This window comes from Puma concolor, chromosome B2 (genome assembly GCF_028749965.1).
Source record: "Puma concolor isolate L17-30 chromosome B2, mPumCon1.1.hap2, whole genome shotgun sequence".
Lineage (NCBI taxonomy): Eukaryota > Metazoa > Chordata > Mammalia > Carnivora > Felidae > Puma > Puma concolor.
The window spans coordinates 59,805,976-59,832,437 of record NC_141671.1 but is presented as its reverse complement, the minus strand read 5'-3'; the positions used below and the strand labels follow the sequence as shown (position 1 = coordinate 59,832,437).

The 26,462-nt window shown below is 34.9% G+C and overlaps 1 protein-coding gene across 1 annotated transcript in view; it reads left to right on the top strand.

Moving 5' to 3' along the window:
• Positions 1–3,551: 3,551 nt before the first annotated feature.
• The window catches only part of LOC147581009 (uncharacterized), a 224,879-nt gene continuing 201,968 nt past the window's right edge, over positions 3,552–26,462 (top strand). Inside the window, exons 1-3 of the mRNA XM_086708391.1 lie at positions 3,552–3,588; positions 3,867–4,064; positions 8,705–8,826. Of these exons, the coding sequence (XP_086564517.1) occupies positions 3,552–3,588; positions 3,867–4,064; positions 8,705–8,826 (357 nt within the window). The remainder of the gene's footprint in view (positions 3,589–3,866; positions 4,065–8,704; positions 8,827–26,462) is intronic.

Genomic DNA, 26,462 nt, shown 5'->3' with positions numbered 1-26,462 from the left:
CAATGTCCCATTTCCACAAAATCCTCAAAAGGAGGCAAAAGCAAGTGTCATTGGATAGGTTCTTTGTTAAAGTTGCATGAATAGAAAAAAGATTCCATTGAGCCAATAGATAGCACTGATTCCTGTAGTGTTTTGTATTCTTTGTGTACCTATTGGTAGTGAAATTACTAGATCATGGTAATTGTATTTTTAATTTTAGAGGAATATCCAAATTGTTTTCTACAGTGGCTGCACCAGTTTGCATTTTCACCAACAGTGCACAAGGATTCCTTTTTCTCCACATCCTTGCCAACCTTGTTTCTTGTGGGTTTTTTTGTTTGTTTGTTTGTTTTTGTTCTGTTTTGGTTTTTTTAGTCATTCTGAGAGGTGTGGAGTGTTTTCTCATTATGGTTTTGATTTGCATTTCCCTCATGATTAGTGATATTGAGCATCTTTTCATGTGTCTGTTGGCCATCTGTATGTCTTCTTTGGAGAAACATCTGTTTATGTCTTTGGTCCATGTTTTAATTGGATTATTTGTTTTGGTTGTTGAGTTGTATAAGTTCCTTATATATTTTGGATACTAACCTTTTATCAGATACGTCATTTGCAAATATCTCCTCCTATTCTGTAGGGTGTCTTTTAGTTTTGTTAATTGTTTCCTTTACTGTGCAGAAGTTTTTTATTTTGACGTAGTCCTAATAGTTTATATTTGCTTTTGTTTCCCTTGCCTCAGAAGACATATCTAGAAAAATGTTGCTACAGTTGATGTCAGAGAAATTACTGCCTGAACTTTCTCATAGGATTTTTATGGTTTCAAGTCTCACATTTAGGTCTTCAGTACATTTTGTATGTATTTTTCTGTATGGTATAAGAAAGTGGTCCAGCCTCATTCTTTTGAATGTAGCTGTCCAGTTTTCCCAGCATCATTTGTCGAAGAGACTGTCTTTTAACATTGGATATTCTTTCCTGATTTGTCAAAAATTATTTGACCATATAATTTTGGGTTTATTTCTGGGTTTTCTATTCTGTTTCCTGGATCTATGTGTTTACTTTTGTGCCAGGACCATACTGTTTTGCTTACTTTAGTTTTGTAGTGTATCTTGAAATCTGGAATTGTGATACCTCCAGTTTTATTCTTTTTCAAGATTTCTTGGGCTATTTGGGTTTTTTTCTGGTTCCATACAAATTTTTGTATTATTTGTTGTAGTTCTGTGAAAAATGCTGTTGGTATTTGGATATGGACCACATTAAATGTGTAGATTGCTTTGGGTAGTACAGACATTTTAGCAATATTTGTTCTCCCAGCCCAAGAGCATGTGATATCTTTCGTTTTTATGTGTTTCAACTTCAATTTCTTTCATAAATGTTTTATAGTTTTCAGAATACATCTCTTTCCTTGGTTAAATTTATTTATAGGAATTTTATAATTTCTACTGTCCTTGTAAATGAGATTGTTTTCTTAATTTCCTCTCCCTTCCAGGTAATCGGAATGCCTTTCACTTCTTTTAAAGTCACACCTTATTTTGTCAGAGCTTCCCAAGATAATCTCTCTTTTCATTGACTCAAAGTCATCTGATCAGGTGACTTTAATTTTTCCACAAATCCTTTCTGCCATATAATGTAATATAATCATGGGAGTGATATTTTATTACATTCTCAAATCTCACCCATACTCAAAAGGAGAGGATTTTACAGGTCATGTACCCTGCGGGTGGGGATCATGGAGGGCATATTAGAATTCCTCCTGCTATGGTGATTCTTTAACATGAGAAATTGACCACATTTACCACTTATTGTACTGCATTGATTTACTTGCTTATATGAGCCTTCATTGTTTATAACCCCAACTTCTACCTCATTGTTCATCACCTAGTAGGGGTTCATTAAGTATTTATATAGTGAATTAATAATATACAAATCATAGTATTCACAGTGCAGTATTCAAGGTACAGTGAACATAGAATTCAAGGTACAGTGAACCCCTGAGTATTCTGTAAAAGAGAATATCATGAGTGATTTCTCAAATATGAGTATAAATTACTGTTCGGCAATCTAATGGATTATATGCATGCAACTATTTATGAAAGAGACAAGCTAAATTAACTTCTCACGAGCAAAGCAAAACACCTATTCTCACAATTAAATATTTAGAAGTAGGTAATTAGAAAGAAGGGTATGCATGAGAACTTTTTGTTAAGGATAATTCATTGTTTTATGTGTTTCTGGTGAATGTTGTTCGATGTCATTTCTCTTATTTTGCAAAGAAAATACTTTCATTATGATAAAATAGTATCTAGGAATGCACCATTTGCAATATACTTCAATTTCTTAATGTTTTAAGGAGAAGGAACAGGTCTTGTTCCTATTTGAATTCTCCACACTATACTATAGCTCTTGAAAAAATAAAACCACTTAATAGATGTTTTAATTTAAGGAACTACTTATTTTTATGCTCTTTGGAAGTAGTTTTTATTTTTACTTCTTTCACTGTATTTGGAACTTGAAGCATTGTGTGTTCAACTTAGTACAGTTTCTTTTGCTCTTATTTTATGGGCACTAACTATATTAAGTCTTTCACTATTATACATTGCTGATATCTTCAGCAGTTGCTAGGGTTGTCTTACCTTTTTTCTTGTTATCAAGAAAAAAAGTTGGGAGAACCATAGGCATCCTGAGGTTTTAGAATTTCTCCAACTACCACTGTAGTTCAAAAACTTTGAAAGCTTTCTCGCTTATCCCAGTTCATTTTATCATCCCTTCATCCCTATAGTTGTGAAGTTACTAAGAAAATCTGAGCAGTTAAAGGACTTATGGTTGCTGGATATGTTCTTCTCTCAGGTATTCACCAAGGCATTTTTAGAAGCCTTAGGAGTATACATATATTCTACATGTTTGGTGAATGAATGCTATTATTTAAAAACTTGCCAAATAGTTAATATACAAATATTTTTATTATGTCTGGAAAACTGACACCTGAATAATGATTTTGCTTTGTTGAACAACTTAATGCTGTTTATGCTTCACTTTTTAAATTACCTTGGGTCAGCCATCTTACTTATATCTCCAAATACTTCTATATATTTTACCCAATGACAATTGCTTTATGTAGATACATCCTCTGAGTAAAATTTAAAACTTAGTTTCAGGGCTGAGGTGTTACTCAAGATTAAAGCCTTATCAAAATGTTCTTTTTTCATTGTTTACTTATTTTGAGTATAGCAACAAATCTATCAAGAAAAGCTTATAGTGATAGCAGCCTCCAGGGTACAAAAAACAAAACAAAACACAGGGAGCATCAAATCATCAATAATGTACTTTTTTTTTTTTTTTAAATTTTTTTTCAACATTTATTTATTTTTGGGACAGAGAGAGACAGAGCATGAATGGGGGAGGGGCAGAGAGAGAGAGGGAGACACAGAATCGGAAACAGGCTCCAGGCTCTGAGCCATCAGCCCAGAGCCTGACGCGGGGCTCGAACTCACGGACCGCGAGATCGTGACCTGGCTGAAGTCGGACGCTTAACCGACTGCGCCACCCAGGCGCCCCAATAATGTACTTTTTTAATTGCAATGTCTTCAGAGAACATTGTTCAACAAGAGGTAAGAAGTATGAAGAAACAAAATAGGGTTTTAAAAAATGCTGTCACTTAACATTGCTGCCTGCTGCTACTTTGTTAGATGAAGCATAGAAATCATAAATAACATTTCTTTCTTAAATTGTAATGTAGAGAGAGAGAATCACAATGATAATATCGAAGAGAATTATGAATCTTTGCCTAGAGACTAAGTTGAATCCATTTATGCAGACAAATGCCAAGCAACTGACAGCAGTCGGGGGGATTTGTTCATTAAGTAAACACTGACACTCTGATTCTTTCCTTTCAGGTTCTTCTTGTGATTTGGAGCCTTGTGAGGCTAGTAATCCTTGTGAGAGTGGAGCTGTGTGTGGAGAGACAATGGATCTGGAAATGTCTCCTCTTGGGTACCAGTGTCCATGTGGGAAAGGTTTTGCAGGTCCACACTGTGAGATCAATGTCAATGAGTGCAGTTCCAGCCCTTGCCTGCACGGTTATTGCTATGACAGTGAGTTCACTCAGCCACAGCAATTCCTGTAGAGTAGTCCAACTTAAAATCTGACATAGTAATGAAATAACTCAGTATGCAACCTTGATTATTTACTGACTTTATCCTGCCCCGAATATCAAAGCCAACCCCGTTATTTTCACAAAACACCCCCACATCTGATGAATTCATTTATATTTTTATAAGTCATAATGGTAGCAAATGAGAAAATGTAATGAGATGTGGCTTCTATGTTCTAATGTTAGAATTAGCCTTTCTTTCCTTTATTTTTAATGGTAGGTTTTTAAGAGTGTTTATTTGTAGGTAGGTGAAGCACTATTTTCAGTGACTTAAAACAAATCATTATTTTATCCCATCTATTACACACACACACACACACACACACACACACACACACACATTTCCTCCCACCAGAATATGTATTCCTTTAAATTTACAGAGGAAAAAGAAGATGATAGGAAGAACAGGAAAAATCAGAGGTATGAAGGGGAGAAAGAAAAAAAAATACTGGGTATTATAACATGGATTTTGGGGCACCTGGGGTGGCTCAGTCAGTTAAGCAGCTGTTGATTTCAGCTCAGGTCATGATCCCAGTGTTTGTGAGTTTGAACCCCGAATCGGGCTCTGTGCTGACAGCAGTGAACCTAATTTGGGTCTTCTGTCTTCCTCTTTCTGTACGCCCCCTCCCTTTCTCTCAAAAATAAATAAACATAACATTTTTCAAAACATAGATTTAGCCATGGAAGAACCTGCCTAAGATGGGTAATTTTTATGGAGACACAGGCAAAATGGCACAAAATAGCTCTGTGAAATGGATGTGGCTAAGGGGCATTAAGAGGAAAGAAAGAGCTAGAAGGATGTTGACAAAAAGCTGTCCATCTTATTTTGTTTTATTTTACCTCTTTAAAATATATTTTTATGTGATCCCTCAGTAAATAGATAATGTAATCAAGGAAAAAAACACATTTTAATAGAAAGTCATTTTATTTTGAAATGGTATAATTCACTGAATTATGAATTAATTTTCTTTAAACCAATGCTTTGCAAATGTATGACATCAAGGAATATAACTCACTTTTTTCAAATTAAGTGAGGCAGCCCAAGTTTAAAACAACAGGTAGTAGTGGGGCCCTTGCAAACTGGAATATCTATGTAGATATTAATGTAGAATTAACTCTTCTAACACATATGGAAGCTAAGCAAGATACATTTTGGGGCTGTGGGCCACCTATTTGCTACTCCTGATTTGAACTGACATTACCATCATTTTTCTCTTTTCTTTTTTTTTCTTCTTTCAGATTTTGTCACTTTAAAAATTGTATTTTTAAGAATACAAAAAATACAGGGTGCCTGGGTTGCTCAGTCGGTTGGGCGTCCGGCTTCGCCTCAGGTCATGATCTCACAGCTTGTGAGTTCGAGCCCCGCGTGGGGCTCTGTGTTGACAGCTCAGAGCCTGGAGCCTGCTTCTGCTTCTGTGTCTCCCTCTCTTTCTGCCCCTCCCCAACTCACACTCTGTCTTTCTGTCTCTCTCTCTCAAAAATAAATAAACATTAAAAATTTTTTTAAAGAATATAAAAAATTGTATTTTCAAATTACCTTGAAATAAATCACTCTTATCATATTTCTGACCTCAGGCCCATAGGTATTTGGGGATGCTGGGAATGACTTTTCAATTTCTGATGTTCACTACAAAATAAGGAAGGGACAATCCTGTATGCCTGAGAGAGTGGTTAGCAACATTTTTAGATCTGGGTAGCCCTAGAATAACGGTTATATATGGTTATATATAGGGCAGTTCTGATATATTCCGAGTGACTATATTTATAATATTCATATGATTTTTGTAAGTTGTGGTGAGCATCAGCTATTGTATGGAAGTGTTGAATCACACTGTTGTGCACCTGCAACTAATATCACACTGTATATTAACTATATGGAATTTAAAAACTTAAAAAAATAATAATAATAATAAATAAAAAAGGTCTAAAATATTTTAAATCATAATTCCTTATACAATAACAAAATATACTTTCAAATATGCTACTTATAATACAGTGCTACCTATTAAAATTTTGGAGGTAATATATAATGTATTATGGAAAACGTAAACCTTGGATACCTGATATATTAATCTGTTTCATAATAGAATGATCCATAGTATAATTTGAGATTTAACTACCAGAGAACCAAAACATTTATTAAAAATTAGATCGTACATGTTAATAGCTATCAGCTTAATTCTAAGACATTATATTCTTAATATTTTCTCAAAAATAAAATAATTTGGTAAGCCAAAATTCCTGATTCAGTATTTATTACATGACTGTATGTGAGAAATAGTTATTAAAATGTAAATATGCAATTTTAACTTTCAAACGAGATTATTCACCATATTGGCAATACATTATTAAAATATCTCTGTATTTTCACCATGAAGTTTTGTCATATCGAAGCTTTGATTCAGTACAACTAATATATGATGTTTGGTGTATATTTAAATATTTTTAAGTATAAAAATACATCCAGAATCATACAGGGCTTATCTGATGAAAATTTCAATTCAAATCAAGAATGTGGAATAGTTATAAAGAAGAACTAATAAAAACAGTGACTGTATTTTCTGGTAAAAACAATAAAACCAAACCAGGTAATATTCTTAAAAAGTATTTCCTAATAAAATGTTGATAAGTTACCACATAGCCCATAGTTAACAAATTAGATGTGGGGGAAAAAACATTTTTTGTTTCTTTGGTTTAAATTTTAAACAATTATGTATGTACGTTTGTTTATTTATTTCCCCTGTAGTATCCAATTGAATTCCCTAAGCTCTCATGTGCTTCTTTTCTTAGCTTCTTAGCCCAGAATAGTCAACATTCAGAAAGCGTATTTCTTGATAATAAAAGCAAACTTTATTTCCTAACAATAATCTCTTTCAGACAGAGATTTGCTAATTTAAATGTCTCTATTGTTGTTGTTTTTCTTTTAAAATAATTCATCAATCTGCATAGAGAATATTTCTATCTACACAGAAAGTTAGTTTGACTCTGGTTTTTTGTCACTTGCCAATTTGCATCAGTATCCAGACTTGAATTTATAATCATTAACATTTTTAAATACCATTATGATTGATGATACTTTACAATGTCTTAATTACATGTAACATTTAATTTTAATTTGTTAACATATATAATGCCATCTATAATATATAAGGAAGCGTAACTGATCTCATCTTTCTCATTAATTTATTTACAACTCTACTTGTATATTTATTAATTATTTTGATTCAGTGAGATGTTAAAAATTAGAATGCTATGTTACATGAGAAAAGTAAAATAAAATCCTCTCCAGAGGGCTGCCGTTCTTGTGTCTCCCTTGTCTCTTCTTGACAGCTGTGGACTGATTTTCTTTAAAGGCCCAGGTACAAGTGCTGTACAAAAGCATGGCTGCAGACAGAAGTCTAGAAGCCAGCTAACTACCACACAATGTCTTGAAAATGCTGTTGCCACCCAGGACCTCAACACTTAATGAAAGCAATAGCAGATACATGCACAGAAGCAGAGTGGCAGTGTAGATTACACGCTAAGTCTCAGGAATAATGAAGAACCCAGGGACTGACTAAAAGCAGCCATAAATCCTTGCCTGCTGTAACTGCAATTCATACTGTCACCACTTCCTTGAGATGCTTCCGAGACCGTTCTTTTTCTATCGTTAATGATAAAATAGAGGACGGATTCTGATTATTACTTTTAAAAGATCATGATGAAATGTGAAAGCTCTTTTTAACTAAGGCTTAAGTGGTTGAATATCAACTTTCAGACATACCCACTTTAATGTAACTTGTCACACACAAACACACACACACACACACACACACACACACAAACTTTAACGACCAGTTAACTTCTTGTGTATTAAACCTAAAACAGTCCAGGAAAAGTTAATTGATGTAAAAGTAGCCTATTTATCATAGGTATTGTTTACTGATGAGACAGAGAGACAGAGAGAAGGAAGAAGAAGAAGAAGAAGAAGAAGAAGAAGAAGAAGAAGACGACGACGACAACGACGATGACGACAAAAGCGGAGGAGGAGAAGGAGAAGAGGAGAAGGAGGAGGAGGAAGAGGAGGAGGAGAAGGAAGAAAGAAGAAGAAAATTGGATATTTTCATTGTTGCTTTGCGAACTTATCAAATGTTTATTGTGATGGTTCTAATTTCAAATTAAAGTTTTAAGCTAAATAGAACTGAGCAAAATAGTTACTTAGAAAATATTGTAGAGAGCTGTGAATTCACATTTTCTTTGGTTAAAAGTGAAATGTAGGGGCGCCTGGGTGGCGCAGTCGGTTAAGCGTCCGACTTCAGCCAGGTCACGATCTCGCGGTCTGTGAGTTCGAGCCCCGCGTCAGGCTCTGGGCGGATGGCTCAGAGCCTGGAGCCTGTTTCCGATTCTGTGTCTCCCTCTCTCTCTGCCCCTCCCCCGTTCATGCTCTGTCTCTCTCTGTCCCAAAAATAAATAAACGTTGAAAAAAAAAACTTAAAAAAAAAAGTGAAATGTATTTAGTTTAATACAACATTCTTTAGAATGATTAGCATTACCCATACCATTATTAAAGACATATTATTTTCTCTTCTCTCTTGTTCTCAGTGGTTAATGGCTTCTCCTGCTTATGCAAACCGGGTTTTGCTGGCCTGAGATGTGAACAGGACACTGATGACTGCATCTTGAATGCCTGTGAGCACAATTCTACCTTCAAAGATCTGCATCTCGTTAGTATCCATGAATATTATTAATGTACCTTAATGTGGGCAGCATAAATTAACCCATACAAATATATTTAGCATTTGTCTATATGTCATGTTGAGATATACATATATATGTATACATATATATGCTGATTAAGATTAGAAAAAAGAAATTCAAGCAATATTATTTTAACTTAATAGTAATAAAAAGGTGTTCTATCCACTCCTATGTATAGTTGATGTAAATATTATAAAGCAACAGTTTCATTCTTTGGATTTACAATTCTTAGTAATACTGAATTTCTGTTAAATTTCAGAATTATTCTAAAAATGATGTTAGTCTTATATGTACCTACTTTTATATAATTCAAGGTATTTTATATATTTCATTGACATTTATAATCTTAAATTTCATTTTGCTTTCTATCTTGTGTTGTATATTTCCATCAACTCCTTCATTCATCTGTGTTGGTGCTGTCCCTTCAGTACATATCCATTTGTCATCACCTTTGTCATAAGCATGTGCCATTCTGCCTTAAACGGACTGTGACACAGTTGGCAAATCAATGGGATCCCTTCAGGCTTCTCATTTATCAGAAAGCCTGACATAAAAAATATCTACTCAAGGTGGCTTCACTGACTGGCTTCAGAAAATAAATGACATACAACACAGGTTAATGCTTCAATACTAGTACAGGCTTATAGTTTATCCTTTAGCAACAAAGCTGATTTTCACAAAGGACTACCATAGTTGAAGTTAGAAGAAAATGCTTTGAAAGACAGACTCATTTTCATTGATGTATTTTGACTATCAGTGTACTGACATTGTTTATTTTTACAGTGAAAGGATAATTTGTGGCAAGTGGTTTCTTTCCCATAAGGCAGGCATCCAAATGGAGAATTATAATTAATGTTCAGATGGCCATGACCAGAAACGGATGGTGCATCAGATACCTAGATACCATTTAAGTATATATTAAGTATATGGCCCTGTTGCTTTGTCTTTGTTCCTATCAGATGCTTTGTCTTAGTCATAGTAATCCCATCCCACTTTGGGGGAATCCTGAAACAGTGGGCCCTGTGACTGTATGCTGGTCTCTAAGGTAAGAGTGGCATTCTGTCTGAGAAAAGGCTTCCTTACCTGTGTATAGGATGTTAAGTAAAAGGTAGATGTGACCTCTTCTAGCCCCCTAACATCTAGATTTTTTTAAAATGTTTATTTATAGATTTATTTTGAGAAAGAAAGTATGTGTGAACAGGGGAGGGGCAAAGAGAAAGGGAGAGAGAGAATCCCAAGCAGGTCAATGTTCAGCTCAGAGCCCCACGTGGGTCTCGATCTCATGACCATGAGATCATGACCTGAGCTGAAATCAAGATTTGGATGCTTAACCAACTGAGTCACCCAGGCACCCCATAACATCTAGATTTTATACTTGTAATTACTGTTGCCCTTTTGATAGCCCATGGAAGAGAATAGGGTGCTCCCAAATGATGAGTGACCATGAAGGTGGCAGAGCTGAAAGACATAAGAAACCTGGTGCTTGATCAGTTGTTGAACTCCTGAATGAAATCCCTTGGATCTAATAATGTGAGATCACTTATGGATTATTTTTTAATATGGCTTGAGTCAGAGTTTGTTTGTTTGTTTGTTTGTTTGTTTGTTTGTTTTTACTTGCAGGTAAGTCATTTAATTTCCATAGCAGTTAAACTTTATTTTAGGCTAGGATTTCAGCAATAACTTCAGCAATAATAGAAGTTTATTCTAGTAGAAAGAACTTCATACCCATAACTATGAGACTCCAGTACTAGACCTGACTTTGCCACAGCTTATCAGTCTGATACTAAGCCAATCATTTGACAGAGGGACTGCAGCTTTAGAAACTATCATATCAAAGAATAGAACTTCCAAGTACAGTATTTCTCTCATTTTATAAATTGCCAGTTAGCAGCTATTCAAACTAACTCTAGATTTGTAATAAAGTCTTAATACCTACTTCCAGAAATTGTTATAATCAGAATAAAGAAAAATAAGAATTTTTAAAAAGTGAGACTCACAGAAACAGTGAGTAGGATGGTTAACAGCAGCTGGCAGTTGGGGGGGAAATGGAGACACTGGTCAAAGGGCATAAGCCATCAGTTTTAAAAAGATCTGATGTACAGCATGATAACTATAATTACTACTGTATGGCGTACTTGAAATATGCTAAGAGAGTATATATAAAGCATACTCACCAACACCACCACGTGCACACACACACACACAAGGTGACTATGTGGCATGAAGGATGTGTTAATTAACCTTACTGTAGTAAGCATTTCACAATGTGTACATATATTATGTCATTAGGTGTCAAGGACACTGTTCTCAGGCAGAATATTCCAATGCTCAGAGGTTATCTTCCAGGACCCAGTTAAAAGGTCAGTCTTTCCTTTGAGTTCAAGTCTGCCAAGTTAACTATTACACCAATATTATATTAAATATTGGATTTTTGTGTAGGATAAATACTATATAATTAAAAAGTAATACATTATATATTATAATAACAAATGGGAAAAAAAGCAGTAAGAGCTAAAAACTCAAAATTTTTAAATAAATCCTGGCTAAAAAAATATAATAATAATTGAAATAAAGCAAGGTCCAGGGGCACCTTGGTGGCTCAGTTGGTTGAGCGCCCAACTCAATTTCAGCTCAGGTTGTGATCTCATAGTTGTGGGATGGAATCCCCTGTGTGGGGCTTTTTGCTAGGTGTGGAGTCTGCTTGGGCTTCTCTCTCTTCTTCTTCCTGTGTCCCTCCCCTGCTCAGGCTCTTCTTGTTCTCTCTCTCTCTTTCTCAATCAATAAAAAAAAAAAAAAAAAGAAGAAGAAAAAAAAGTCCAATTTGAGATTCATATTTGCTATCTTTCACCAACATATTGGAAAAGACAAACCATGAAATGCTGAAGGCTTTGGAGTATAAAAGAAAAAGAAAGCCATGGAGGGTGATGTTTCTGTAAAATATTTAATAATTATGATAAACAGAAAGATGACCTTATTCAACCTATAAGGCACTAACATTTGGCTGTAAGAGTCATCAGCCTGTTTTTGTTTGTTTGTTTGTGTTTTGTTTTGTTTTTTTTATGAGCAGACCTTTCCAAACCCACCCAGGCAATGCCACTGACATTAGGCTTGCTTCTTCTTTGAATTTGGTATGGGTGTAGCTTTAAATTAGCATTTTTACATTTGGAGCATTTCTTTACGATTACATGTAGCATCATGACTATGAGTTTAGGTAAAAAGCAGAAAATCAGAAGACTTTGAAACCAGGATGAGAAGTATTTTGTAACAATGAACCAGTTTTCTTCTTTCCCTTCTTTATGGTTCAGTAAACCTAAAAACTCAATGAGAGAAAAAAGAAAACACTTGAATGCTCAACACATAATAAGACACAAATGTTAAGAATGGGTAGAATAGGATTTATTTTCTCATGTAACTTTCTAAGTTATATTTGAGAATAAGTATTTCTTTGTGGTTATTTAAATATGTATGATCAAATTATTCAAGTATTTTCCCCCTCATTTTACTTTCATTTTCCTCTGTATCTTACATGAATAATGAATGCTTAATTTTGATTACAGTGAAGAAGCAAAACTAGTGCAGTAGAACAAACCTGGAAAGGACAAAGTTTTTATTTACACATACTATATATGCTAGTACACTACAGATATACATTTTCTGCCAAACACTCCAGTGCAAAATCCAAACTGAATTTATGTGTTTTCTAGTGAAAAATAAAACTGCCTTTACCTTCACCACCATATGTTTGAAAAATCCACATTTGTCATTTGAAATTGCCTATCTCCTCCCTTTGGGATTGGAGAGTAAACACAGAGGATCATGAGGGAGTAACTTCTGCCCCTTAGTTCATCTTGGCTGCTACTGACATGCCCATTTTGTCATCCCCATGCTCCTTTCAAATATGAGTTAATTTGCCAAATGATTCCAATCCTTTCATACCAGATTTGGCTCCCAGGACCTTCTCTGCATCCCTCAAGGGCATGGTGCTTAGCTAATTAGTAGTCAGGTCCCAGTTGTCCCTTAAACATATCCAATGGGAACCAGTAAAACCTCTGGTTCTGCTCTCTCTCTAGGATTACAAACCCTCCATCAGTGTGGAATCCGTCTAACTGTTCTCTGGCCAAATACAAAACCCTTTATTTCTTTCATGCCCTCCCTCTCCATAAAGATTTGCTTAATCTCACTTGATGGAGAGTAGCAGAGACTCTGACTTAGTGTCAGAGCTTGGGAGCTCTAGAATTTTTCAAACACACCAAACTGCCTAATACTTCTTGATGGAGAAAAAAAAAAATCATTTTTGTGGCCAAAGAAGAAAGTGACCATTTTATTCTCAATAACTTCTGTTATAAAGGAAGATGAAAAAATTTATCAATTCTCAAATGTTTTAGCTCTTATGTTTAATCTCTACTATGGCTGTGTTGTATATTAGTATTGCTTTTAAGTTGTGGGTCCTGTAGAATGTTATCTGAAATAGTAAACCTCCAAAAAAGAGAATTTTTATTATTCATTTTTCAAAAGCGATTAGGTTAAATATCGTGTAAGTTTTGAGTAACAAAAGGCTAGAGAGAAGATTTGGAGATTGACAATGATATGGATTTGTTCTATGATTTACTACAAGTCACAACTTATTGGAACCATAAAATAAACTGATAGAACAGTCACTGTCCACTGTATTTGGCACTATTTTATTAATTTAAGAACAATGTAGTTTTCCATTTTATTTAAATGCCAGAATATACATAACAAGTACTTCTTATTAGACTTTTTAGTTTGATTATCGGTTTCTTCAATAAAATCAAAGAGTTGTACACAATTGCTCTTAACCAGGGGGTTGCCTTTGAAAATACACATGCTTAAAATTCTGATTTAGTAGATGGATCCATCTGGTACCTGGATATCTTATAATTCTATGTGATTCTGATGTGTACTTATATTTGAGAATCACTGGACTGGGTATCTAGATGACATTTTCTAGCTCAAAACGTCTGTGATATCACAAGTGGAGCACAGAGGTTTTTGTTTCATTTGTACTGACAACTCACAATTTAGCCCCTTAAAAAAGAAATAAACAATGGTTTGAAAAATCGAGAGATTTATCCTCTGAGTTTTTAGCAGCATATTTCATTGTATCTTTTATTTTGGATTCTTCCATCTGTTTTAGTGCTTTTGTTTTTAAGACAAAAAGAATAAATATAATTTTTTCATTCCAATCATTTTGTGAGGGAGATAATAATATATTGCTTTCTCTTCTTTTGTAATAACTTAGTGAAGTGACACTTTATGTATTGACATTTGCTAATCAGAAAATCTATGCATGAAATTATAGTTTTTCATAGAGGGTGGGTATAATGGTTCAAATTGTATTTAAAGTATTAAAAATAATCAATGACTGATTAATTACAGTGATATCACAAAGGTTTATTTGAGTGTTTTGATCCACTTGATTAGTTGCAACATCTTCAGTAGTGAATATTCAGCCAAAAGTTTAATCTAAATCTTGAGACATTAGCTAACAACCAAACACATTGATAAAAGAGGCATTGAAATGATGTAACACAAAATGAAGTCCTTTTGCCATGTCCATTCTAAATAACCTATTTTTGTTTATGTATAATCTGCTTATTTTTTATTACCCAAATCTCTACCTTTCATTATACAAATCCTTACTTTAAGAGTTTATTGAGAATGGTTTAACATAACATTTATTATGATGGCTGTCAGCTTTCTATTGTTTCTATAATAGAGTAGATAACAAAATTGTTTTTCTTGTATAAGCCAAGACTAATATAAAAAATTAGTTCATTTATTTGATGGTTTGTACAATTCTTTCAATATAGTCCCCTCAATAGTAAATTTTTATCACAGTGAATATGCCTATCTGAAGTACCCCATGTCTTCCCCTCTAATCTGTTTTAATCTGTCATGGCCTTGAAATAGATAATCAAGTCTGTTAGGATTATATGCAAAGTAAAAGTAAACAGAACCTGAGAAAATATTTGTTGATCCACCTGAGTAAAGAGATACATGAGATTTAATAACTTTGGACTTGTAAAATCTATTTTGGAAGCTCAGACATATTTTCCCTTCTTCCTTATTCCTTATCCAAGACTCATTATAGAGAAGTGAGATTTACAGATGGTTGAATTTTGAGGTTTAAGAAATCTATCAAGCAGAACTGCATTTCATAAATATTGTGTGAGAACATAACTGATCAGAGAGAGGAATTTTCCATTTTCAGACTCTCTAATAAAAATGGACAGTTTCCAGAAATAGTCCAGGTAAAAAAATGATTTAGAACTGATCAAATAATGTTTGCATTGCCAATATTACCCAAAATGCATCAATAAGTGGGTTTATTTTGAAAGAATTATGAGACAGAATAAGCTTCAACTTATTTCAATATGAACATTGTATTATACTTTTATATTATTGCTTGTTATCTTTACATAACTATAAGACTCAACTATAGGCTTCACACTTTATATTGAGAATTTAGTAGATAGTTATAGTCCACAATAATTTCCTTTTCCCAGAAATCATCCTTTGCTATTTGGATATATGCCATTTTTAATTAGTTAAATCTATATAAGACTATTTTTAAAACTATTTTGTCGTGTTTATATATTTTTTCTAAGAAGATAGTAAGAGAAACCCACACATACATACACATATGTGAACAAGTTGACTCAACAATTTATTATTAACTGGCAAGAACAATGGTCAAAGGATAGTAAGTCTTTTGTCCCCATCAGTAAAGAACTCCATTAGGTGCTAACCATGTCAGCATAACTCCCCATTCATCTGTGTGGAGTTCATTAATGGTAGAAATTCCAAGAAATTTTGAATTGGAAAGTGGATATATATTTGTGGAAGCAAGCATATGTGCAAATGTGTATGCACACATGTGTGCACATACACAGAAACGAGAATATATTCTTGTCCTTTTGGCCTGCCCTCCTAGTTTAAACAGATTTCAAGAGCTTTCTGGAATCGAGCTCTGGAGCCCAGGTCAATTAATATTTGAACTTATCTTGGTTATAATATGTACATATTAATTACAGCTCGCAGATAAGTAGCCTCTTTCTGTAATTGATGAAAAACTTTGGTTTGAAATAATAGAGAGTGGCCTGTGGCATCATCTTGATTATCGTAGGGTTAAATTTTGCAGCATGCCCTTTAAAACCAAAAGGCTGCATGTACAAAAGAGGATGGGACTTTGAGATTCATAGCTTTGCCTTCACTAGATGTGTTGCCTTGAACAAGTCACTTAACCTTTGTAAGCCTCAGTCAGTTCACTTAAATAATGGGCATATTAATAGCAACTTTGTTATGGAGATACTAATAGCAGAGTTGTTATGAAGATTAAATGAGGTACTGTCACATATAAAGCACTTTACAAATGTGTACCATGTTTCATGATAATGACGATGATGGTAATGATTTAACTGTTGAGAGAGAGAGAGACAGAGAGGTGGGGAAGGAGGAGGAGGAAAGATGTGAGAGAAAGGAAGGGAGGGAAGGAGGAAGAAAGAAAGAGGAGAAAGAAAATAAAGGATAATGAATAAATGAATGAATGATTTGAATGGTGAGGTCTTTATATCTCCTTAACAATTTTTAGATTTTCTCAGAGTGTGAAACCCATGGAGTTTGTACCCATGCCAAGGTCCCAGAGACTTGGCAGCTGCTGATAGTTTTTGTTTTCATGATCTCAGGCTATTGGGACTCTTGAGCCATCCTTTAGGGCTTGCTGTGAGATTGCTACATTTCTGGTTAAACACTCCGCATCTGATAGGCACAAAGCAAAACACCTTGTCCTGATCCCTCTCTCTTCAGACATCAGGCCTTTAATCTAGTTAGTGTCACTTACATCTTAGTCCCACAGCCTTCCAGGTCAGTTCCCTTGATTTAAGGTACCGGCCTTTTCTGCCCTCTCAGAGTAAGAAAATCTCCCTTCGTCAAACTGCTGTGCTTAAAAGAGCGAGACCAAAAAAAAACAACCAAAAAAAACCAAAAACAAAACTATCCTCTCTACTTAAAAATAATTGAAACAAAAACTCAAAAGAGACCAATGTGATTGACGTGAATATAAATGTGAATGATTATATGAACATATAGGCATAGATATTGGTCTGGAGTGTTATTACTGATCCTGTAGCTTTTTTAAATACACAGTCAAGGAATATGGCTTATCAGAAAACATAGATACCACTTTTTTTTTTCTGTAGTGTGGTTTGCCTTTCCAGGACTTCTATTATAGTTCATTGGTATATCATAGAACATATATTTTATGAAGAAAAACATAATGCTCATAGAAGTGAAGTAGTTTTCTCATGGTCACACAGTAATGCATAGCAGTTAGGGCAGGTCTGCAGATCACATGCTTCTCTCAAGATTTTCTTCGTGTCCCATACCATGCTGGACTTCTGAAAGTAACAGAGTTTGAGTGCAGTTGTCCATATGACTCACGCAACTAGGGAAGATGAGAATCCCAAAAGCAAGTCAGTATTTCAGAGACTCCTCAATAGACTCCAGCAGTCTCCTGTGCTGTTGCTAAAAATACATGCTTATTTTGGACATACCTCCTGGGGATTCTGATTTAGCAAATTGGAAATAAGATCTGAGTTTTTAAAATACTCTGCAGAAGATTCACATGCAAAGCCATAATGCATAAATATTGGGCTATCAGGGGCGCCTGGGTGGCGCAGTCGGTTGAGCGTCCGACTTCAGCCAGGTCACGATCTCGCGGTCCGGGAGTTCGAGCCCCGCGTCGGGCTCTGGGCTGATGGCTCAGAGCCTGGAGCCTGTTTCCGATTCTGTGTCCCCCTCTCTCTCTGCCCCTCCCCCATTCATGCTCTGTCTCTCTCTGTCCCAAAAATAAACGTTGAAAAAAAAAATTAATAAAAAAATATTGGGCTATCCATGTCCTTTGAACTGCATGGAAAAGGGTATAGCCATGGCAATAGTTTATGTTTGTAAGCCTCTTTTTGGAGAACAGAGCACCCAGCTAATGCTAATCTGTACCAGAAGCCTAAAATGGGGAATGTCCTGAGAGGTGTTGAGAGGACAGGTCGATTCAGGAAATGGTACTATCAACAGGTAATAGGATGCAGCCATTGAGATTAAATTTTAAGTGTCAGCTTCTCATCTGCAGACTAACTGGGTCTGAGGAGGATTTAGAGCTAGAATTCTAAAAAGTGAATTTATGATTAAGATAGAGTTAGTATGCTAAACATTTCTTTCTCAAATGGGAACTTTTTATGGAAAAAGTGCTATCTTCCGCTAGTTCTGATGCTCTATTTTAGAAGCCCTAGTCATCAAGGAAATGGCTATTAAAGGACATTGGTGTGGAAGGAGCAGACAAACCCATTAAGGGACATTGGTGAGGATTTATTTGAAAGGCTATTGAACAGAATGGGGTCTTAGGGATTTTTTTTCCAGAATATACTGTTTTTACTATACATAATGCTTGTTGGGTACTTGGCATTTGAAAGTGTGATGCCAACCGATTGCTACCAGTGAGATTTTCCTCCAAGATTTGGGTGGGAGCTTAAGATAGGAATTTCATCCAAAATACACCAGATCTTTAATGTTACAAGCAGCCTGGCATAGGCTGAGAATGGCTATTCACTGGGTCTTGCTTAAGCTTGGCAAATAACCAGAGCTGTAGAGGGAATATTGGTTAGGAAAGATGGAGTTAGTTCATTAGTAGAAATGCAGTAAGAGAAACTTACAATCTAGGTACAATTGCACTGGACCTAAGAGAGGCAATGAAACACAGGAATGCAAGTCTCTAGGCTTATAAGCAGGTTGCTAGAGTATAACTTACTTATGAACTAGAAATATAGTACTGGAAAATAATTTGCAATCTTAAAAAACTAAGCAGCTTTGCTCTGTGGTAGGATACTCAGCCTGGCAAATTCATTCAATGAGAAGCTAATGACTACAATAACTGAAACAAGCTATAGCTTGAAGAGCTGGGGACTCAGACTACCTGAGAAGTTGGATCAGTTTATCCAACTGCTTAGTACTGATTGTGAGATAGGAAAGGACTTTTATTGTTCCCTCTGTAATTGTGGTTCAGTGCATTTTAGAACTCGGTGTGATATTTATTTTTGGTCAGTGAGAGATTGGCAGAATCAGAAACAGGTTATGGAGCATAAAAAGCACTCCTGGAGTGGGATGCGAAATTAAGGAGGACTCTAGCAATAGGCACTAAGAGAAAACTGAGAGTTGGTGGAAGTGTCATGAAGATATAGGAGTCTGAGAGGAAATATGCAGAAATATATTGCAGATTAATGATTGCTGTCCCACGCACTCAGAGCAGGTATTTATTGCCTTGCAACAGATTTTAGAAGTCCAATTTCCATCCTGCAGATATTAGGAGTATGTCAAGTAAATGACCTCAATTCAGAAATTACCCAAGGTGAAGGCATGAAATTTATTTATGCAAATTAAAGCTTAAATACTAAAACTATTTAGTGAAGATAAGTGTCCTCAATAAATAATTTTAATTTTAAAGAATGACAGTTTTCAGAATTTGACATTTGAGATATCTTATTTTTTTTAATGTTTATTTATTCATTTTTTTAATGTTTATTTTTGAGAGAGAGACAGAGCATGAGCGGGGGAGGGCAGAGAGAGAGGGAGACACAGATTCCAAAGCAGGCTCCAGGTTCTGAGCTGTCAGCATAGAGTCTGATGTGGGGCTCGGAACCCATGAACTGTGAGGTCAGACCTGAGCCGAAGTCAGACACTTCACCGACTGAGCCACCTAGGTGCCCCTTTAATGTTTATTTTGGGGAGAGAGAGAGAGAGAGAGCGAGCGAGAGAGTGCGCAAGAGAGCACCCAAGTGGGGCAGGGGCAGAGAGTGAGGGAGACAGAGTACCCGAAGCAGGCTCCACACTGATAGCAGAGAACCTGATGCAGGGCTCAAATTCACGAACCATGAGATCACAACCCAAGTCAAAGTCGGACACTTAATCGACTGAGCCACCAAGGTGCCCCTGACATATCTCATTAAATAAATGTATGTAAGAACGAACCAGTTTTTATACTAGGAAAAGGTTCTTTTTAGATATTGTGGTTTAATCCAGTTATAAGTATATTTTAATAAGCTAAAAATTTACCCCAAATTTCTATTTTAATTAAAAGAAAACTTAACAACAAAGAAATCATAAAAGTAAGCCCCCCACCTTCTTTTACATTATTAAAAACTGTTATACTGATAATCAAACATCAAAAAAAATTCAAAGCTTTTGAAACCTTTTTCTAAGAATATGAACCACTTCTCATTTTTCCCAAATGGTACCAATTACTGCACTTAAGCCATCAGGAAGTTTGCTCTTGTGTTCTAGTAGAAAAATGGAGCAGAACAATCTTCTCTTAAAATTTACCAATCCAACTAGTTTTATCAATGGATTTCTGTCATTTGTCAGAATGTCAGAATGTCAAACATTTGTCAAATGTCAGTTGTCAGAATGCCAAAAACCCAGGTTTTTCTTTGATCTTGTGTGTTGGATTGGAATAAATACATCCACAATACAATCAAACTTTGCCCTGATTTTTTAATGTTTTGGTATTTTGAGACAAACTAGGCATACTTTAAATTATAAGGATTTTAACTAAACCCAAAGCAAAATTTAAAATTGATACTACACAATTCCAAAGGAATGCAATGTGCAAAACTTTTTCAATTTATTACATATTGTCCAAGTGTAATTTGGCTCTGATGGTTTCTAAGTGGAGACCATTGAATGAATAAATATCCCAACTCATGAAAATTTAGAGTTAAAACCAAACAATAGCTAATGTCATTATGATTTATTTTGTATGTCTGTAAAACATTGAAGGAATCACCATCAAGTATTAGTAAATTAAAAAAAAATATGTGTATATGTACACACATATATGTATCCTTACAACACACATTTTAAAAGATCTTCCTGTAGTTCAAGGCAGAGTCAGGTTAAGATTTTTGAATAAATTACATTTATTTTATATTGCATTTCCATTATCCTTTCTGTGAATGATTAATATATGTATATATAATAAATTGATGTGATTCAGAAAATATTATGCATTGTATAAAAATGTATACTCTTTTCCTATATGATATGGAAAGTTTTAGAAGAAAAGTAGGTGAAGCATAAAGAATGGAATGAGATTATCTTACTTTGCCTAGAACCACTTATAAAGACTTTTTTCTTGTTTATAGAGAAACATTGTAAAGATATAAAGATTTTGTTTTAATCAAGTTATTATAATAGAAATTCAAATATACCTTAATTCCATTGTGGGTGGCAAGACTCTTTACTTGCCTATATCTTGAAAAATATAATAGATTAGAAAAAACTATATGATATGTAGAGAATCTCTCATGAAATAATGACAGATCAAAACTTTGCCTTAGTAAAAATGGAGGTGATATGAATATGAAGAGCTGTGACATAAAACAGGCTAGTTTCTGGAAAGTGTAATAAACAGGAAAAACTGAAAATAAGCTGCTGGATATTTGGGGCAGGACAAGAATATGTCCAGCGATTTAGGACAAACTTCCACACTTAGTTTTTATCTAAATTCTCTCAACCTACTTTAAAAAATACTTGTTCTACACCTGGTCTGAAATATACATTCAGTCTAAGATTGCCAGATCCAGCAAATAAAGATACATATGTTTGAATATTGCATGGGACATACTTACACAAAAAGAACAATGAATTTTTATCTGAAATTCAAATTGATTGGGTGTCCCATAATTTATCTAACACTGCTAATACAATCGGATCTTATTTTGATGAAATTTATCTATCAATCATCATATATGCCTACTGTGATGTTCCTGTCCTTAAAAAAAAAAGGAGTTTACTTTTTTTATCTTACTTAGATAAGGAGAGTGATTCAATTTAGGTAGAGAAGATAAAATTCTTCTAGAACCACTTAGATTGTGGAGGGGAGTAGAGCATCATGAAGGACAAGAATGCAATAAGGAAAGTATCTCTCCCATCCTGTGTACTAGCAATTTAATCAAACAAATTCAACCAGTCCCTGAGGCATTTAATGATAGGCTTAATTAGTGAGATCCCAAAATAATTTGTTACTTCTTATTGTTCACACAATTAACAGACAGATCAAAGAGGACAAATTCTGGCACTAAGCAAAGTCATAACATTCATATAGGTTAAGATCTTTTCATAGGTTTTTGGTGATTTTTTGACAACAGTTGTCTTTAGTGGACATTGGCTTTTGTTCTCAGATGACCTTCAATTGCATCAGTTCAGTTGCCACCTATTGAACTAATTTATATAAGGCCTCTCCTACATCTGCTTATCCATAAAACAAGAGATGATTCTTGCACCTATATGTAAAAGACTACACCATGAAATTAATGAATGTGATGGCAAGAGAGGACCCATATATATTCAGTTTCTGATCTTCAGCAAGAATTATAGATCCCATGAATTGTTAAAACAATTTATTATTGCTTTGTTAAAGGCCAAAACCTAAAATTTCCAGAAGCTAAGAAAGAAACGTTTATTTCTGCTAGAAGAAACTGGTTTTGCTGTAATAGGAGTAGTGAGGAGGATGAATGAGAATAAAACCTGGATTGCATCAGAAATCCACCAGGAAAATAGACCTTGGGCTGTACCGTAAGCTACAGAGGTAGTATGGATTTCTTTCCTGTGTCAAATATCTTATAAATCCACTGTAAATAAGTTTATGAGTGAATTCTTTTCTAAGTTACAATCATGTCTTCTCTGATTACCTATAGCTAGCTAATTATTTTTTGTTTTCAAATAATTCCATTGTCTTGTTTTCCTTGTATACCAAGATTGATTACTACACAAAGTCCTAAGCTACTTTTGTTTAATTCTGTGAATGCCTCTTTAAAAACATTTATTGATTAATTGCAAAATTACTGCATGTTCTTTTGTAGACAGTTTAGAAAGGGAGGGGAAAAGACAATTTTTTTTTTAAGTCATTTCAAATCTTACTACCAAAAGAACTGTAACCAGTACATCCTGTTTAGGACATTGTTGTGGAAATTATTGTCACATACTTTTTAATTTCAGTTGTTTAATAACTTATCCCCTCCTTTAGAAGACAAGTCATCCAGTAGGATAATCAGTTCAGAATGGGGTCATCTCTCCTTCTTCAAGATTGGAAGAGTAAAACAGGGGTGATTTATTTCTGGCCTTGCACATCTTTGGTTTGGCACCCATTAGTTGATCTGTAATGGTTTATCTTTGAATTATCCTCCAAAATTTAATATCAAAAAATGTTTTGTAAAAATAAGAATGTTCATCTTCTTTTGAAGAATCAGGATAGTTGGTATGCCCAGGCCAGATTGTAAGATAGAAGGAATTCCTGGAGTTGGTAGTCTCTACATGCTTTAGACGGTACTCTACCTTTCTGCTTGCTCAGTTTACTAATTACCGAGGCCCTCTACCAGGTGTAAAATATGCTGGTTTCTAAACGCTACAAAATAGTGAAAGCTTGTCCCAAGGGCTGATCTTCTTCAGTTTCATGGTTTCCTGAACTCTCCATTTAAAGACTAGGCTATAGGCTATTCTTCCACTAAGGCCCAAACAGTGAGAAATTACCCCAAACTGGGTCAAAAATTTAGAAAAAAAATAATAAAGAAAGTGTCCTTTACTTTTTGGAAAAACAGCATGTGACTTTTATAGTAACCTCATCAACATGTACTAACCAGTTCAGGGGAATGAAAAAGTGAAGGGGTCCTTAAAGGGGCTTTTAATAGCATCAGAATATCTTCTAAGTAATGATTTAAAATTTTGTGGACAACAATTTTTTTAATCATATCCATTTTATGTTGGGAGGGTCATATTTTGTGAGTAAAAACATCTAAGTACATTTTTTTTTAGTTTTTTGGTGACGATGTTGGTGTGGATTCAAATGAGTGTGTATGTATTTATTATCTGTTTATCTTGACACAAATTGCACATATACTTCTTAATTTCTTATATTTACACTGAAATATGAGTAGATTAATTGACATAATGCAGTTATCTATCTTTTTTATGTCTTCACTAAAGAAAAAGTGCACTCTACTGAGACAGATTCAGTTAATTAAGTCACTCTTACTTCATATTATATATTATTCTGTTTAGGCAGCATAACAATCCTGTTGACATTTTGCCCATGGGTGACCTCTTTCCAAGCTAATTCCTATTCAGTTGTCCTCTGTAAGTGAATGAAAAGATAAAGTATAAAATGAACAGTTTATCTTATTAAGGATCCAGAATATCAATGTGAAGGAAAAATAAAACTGACATAAGTTCATAATGTAATAAAATAAGAACCATTTAATACAAGATATCTATTTATTTAATAGATTTATGCTTGACATCCATTTCTCTGGCACAGGCAAACAACATAAGAATTGTTTTCTTAATTTCCCAAATAGATTTATTTGAATTTACTTATTTCTTTATTTATTTTGAGAAAGAGAAAGAAAGTGTGAGCAGGGGAAGGACAGAGAGAGGGGGTGAGACAGAATCCCAGGCAGATTCCAGGCTGTCAGTGCAGAGCCCAATGCAGGGCTACATCTCATGAACCATGAACCATGATCATACACATGGTTCATAACCAACTGAGCCACCCAGGCACCTCCCCAAATAGATTTAGACCTTGTTACTAAAAAGCTGAAAAATAAGGATTCTGTGTAAATTAAATACAAAAAGATAATTATTAATAATTTTATGGAAGATTTTACTGAAAAGTTGCTAACTTATTAAGTATACACAACTCAATAAGTAATTAGAAAATTTTTGCATTAGTTATAGAGTAGATCTTTAGTATTTTCTAAGACATCTATCATCAACTCTAAATGATGAAATATCTACTTTAAATTTTTAATATTTAAGGGGCACCTGACTGGCTTAGTGTGTTTAAGCATCTTACTCTTGGTTTTGGCTCAGGTCATGATCTCGTGGTTTTATGAGTTCAAGCCCCATATGGGCTCCCTATGCTTCGGATTCTCTGTCTCCTTCTCTCTCTGCCCATCCCCCACTTGCACTGTCTCTGTCTCTCTTAAAATAAATAAACATGAAATTACTAATATTAACAAAATTCTTTTTTTAATTTTATTTTTTATGTTTTTAACTTTACATCCAGGTTAGTTAGCAACAGTGATTTCAGGATTAGATTCCTTAGTGCTCCTTACCCATTTAGCCCATCCCCTCTCCTACAACTCCTCCAGTAACCCTCAGTTTGTTCTCCATATTTATGAGTTTCTTCTGTTTTGTCCTGCTCCCTGTTTTATATTATTTTTGTTTCCCTTCCCTATGTTCATCTGTTTTGTCTCTTAAAGTCCTCATATGAGTGAAGTCATATGATTTTTGTCTTACTCTGATTGACTAATTTTACTTAGCATAATACCCTCCTGTTCTATCCATGTAGTTGCAAATGGCAAGATTTCTTTTTGATTGCCGAGTAATACTCCATTGTATATATATACCACATCTTCTTTATCCGTTCATCCATTGATGGACATTTGGGCTTTTTCCATACTTTGGCTATTGTTGATAGTGCTGCTATAAACATTGGGGTGCATGTGTACCTTTGAAACAGCACACCTCTATCCCTTAGATAATACCTAGTAGTGCAATTGCTGGGTCGTAGGGTAGTTCTATTTTTAGTTTTTTGAGGAACCTCCATACTGTTTTCCACAGTGGCTGCACCAGCTTGCATTCCCACCAACAATGCAAAAGAGATCTTTCTCCGCATCCTCGCCAACATCTGTTCTTGCCCGAGTTGTTAATGTTAGCCATTCTGACAGGTGTGAGATAGTATTTCATCGTGGTTTTGATTTATACTTCCCTGATGATGAGTGATGAGCATTTTTTCAAGTGTCGATTGGCCATCTGGATGTCTTCCTTGCAGAAGTGTCTACTCATGTCTTTTGCCCATTTCTTCACTGGATTATTTGCTTTTTGGCTGTTGAGTTTGATAAGTTCTTTATAGATGTTGGATACTAACCCTTTATCTGGTATGTGGTTTGCAAATATCTTCTCCCATTCTGTCAGTTGCCTTTTAGTTTTGCTGATTGTTTCCTTTGCTGTGCAGAAGCTTTTTATTTTGATGCGGGCCCAGTAGTTCATTTTTGCTTTTGTTCCCCTTACTTCCGGAGACGTGTTGAGTAAGAAGTTGCTGCGGCCAAGATCAAAGAGGTTTTTGCCTGCTTTATCCTTGAGGATTTTAATGGCTTCCTGTCTTACATTTAGGTCTTTCATCCGTTTTGAGTTTATTTTTGTGTATGGTGTAAGAAAGTGGTCCAGGTTCATTCTTCCGCATGTCGCTGTCCAGCGTTCCCAGCACCATTTGCTAAAGAGACTGTTTTTATTTCATTGGATATTCTTTTCTGCTTTGTCAAAGATTAGTTGGCCATACCTTTGTGGGTCCATTTCGGGGTTCTCTATTCTGTTCCATTGATCTGAGTGTCTCCTCTTGTGCCAGTACCATACTGTCTCGATGATTACAGCTTTGTAGTATAGCTTGAAGTCTGGGATTGTGATGCCTCCTGCTTTGGTTTTCTTTTTCAAGATTGCTTTGGCTATTCGGGGTCTTTTCTGGTTCCATACAAAT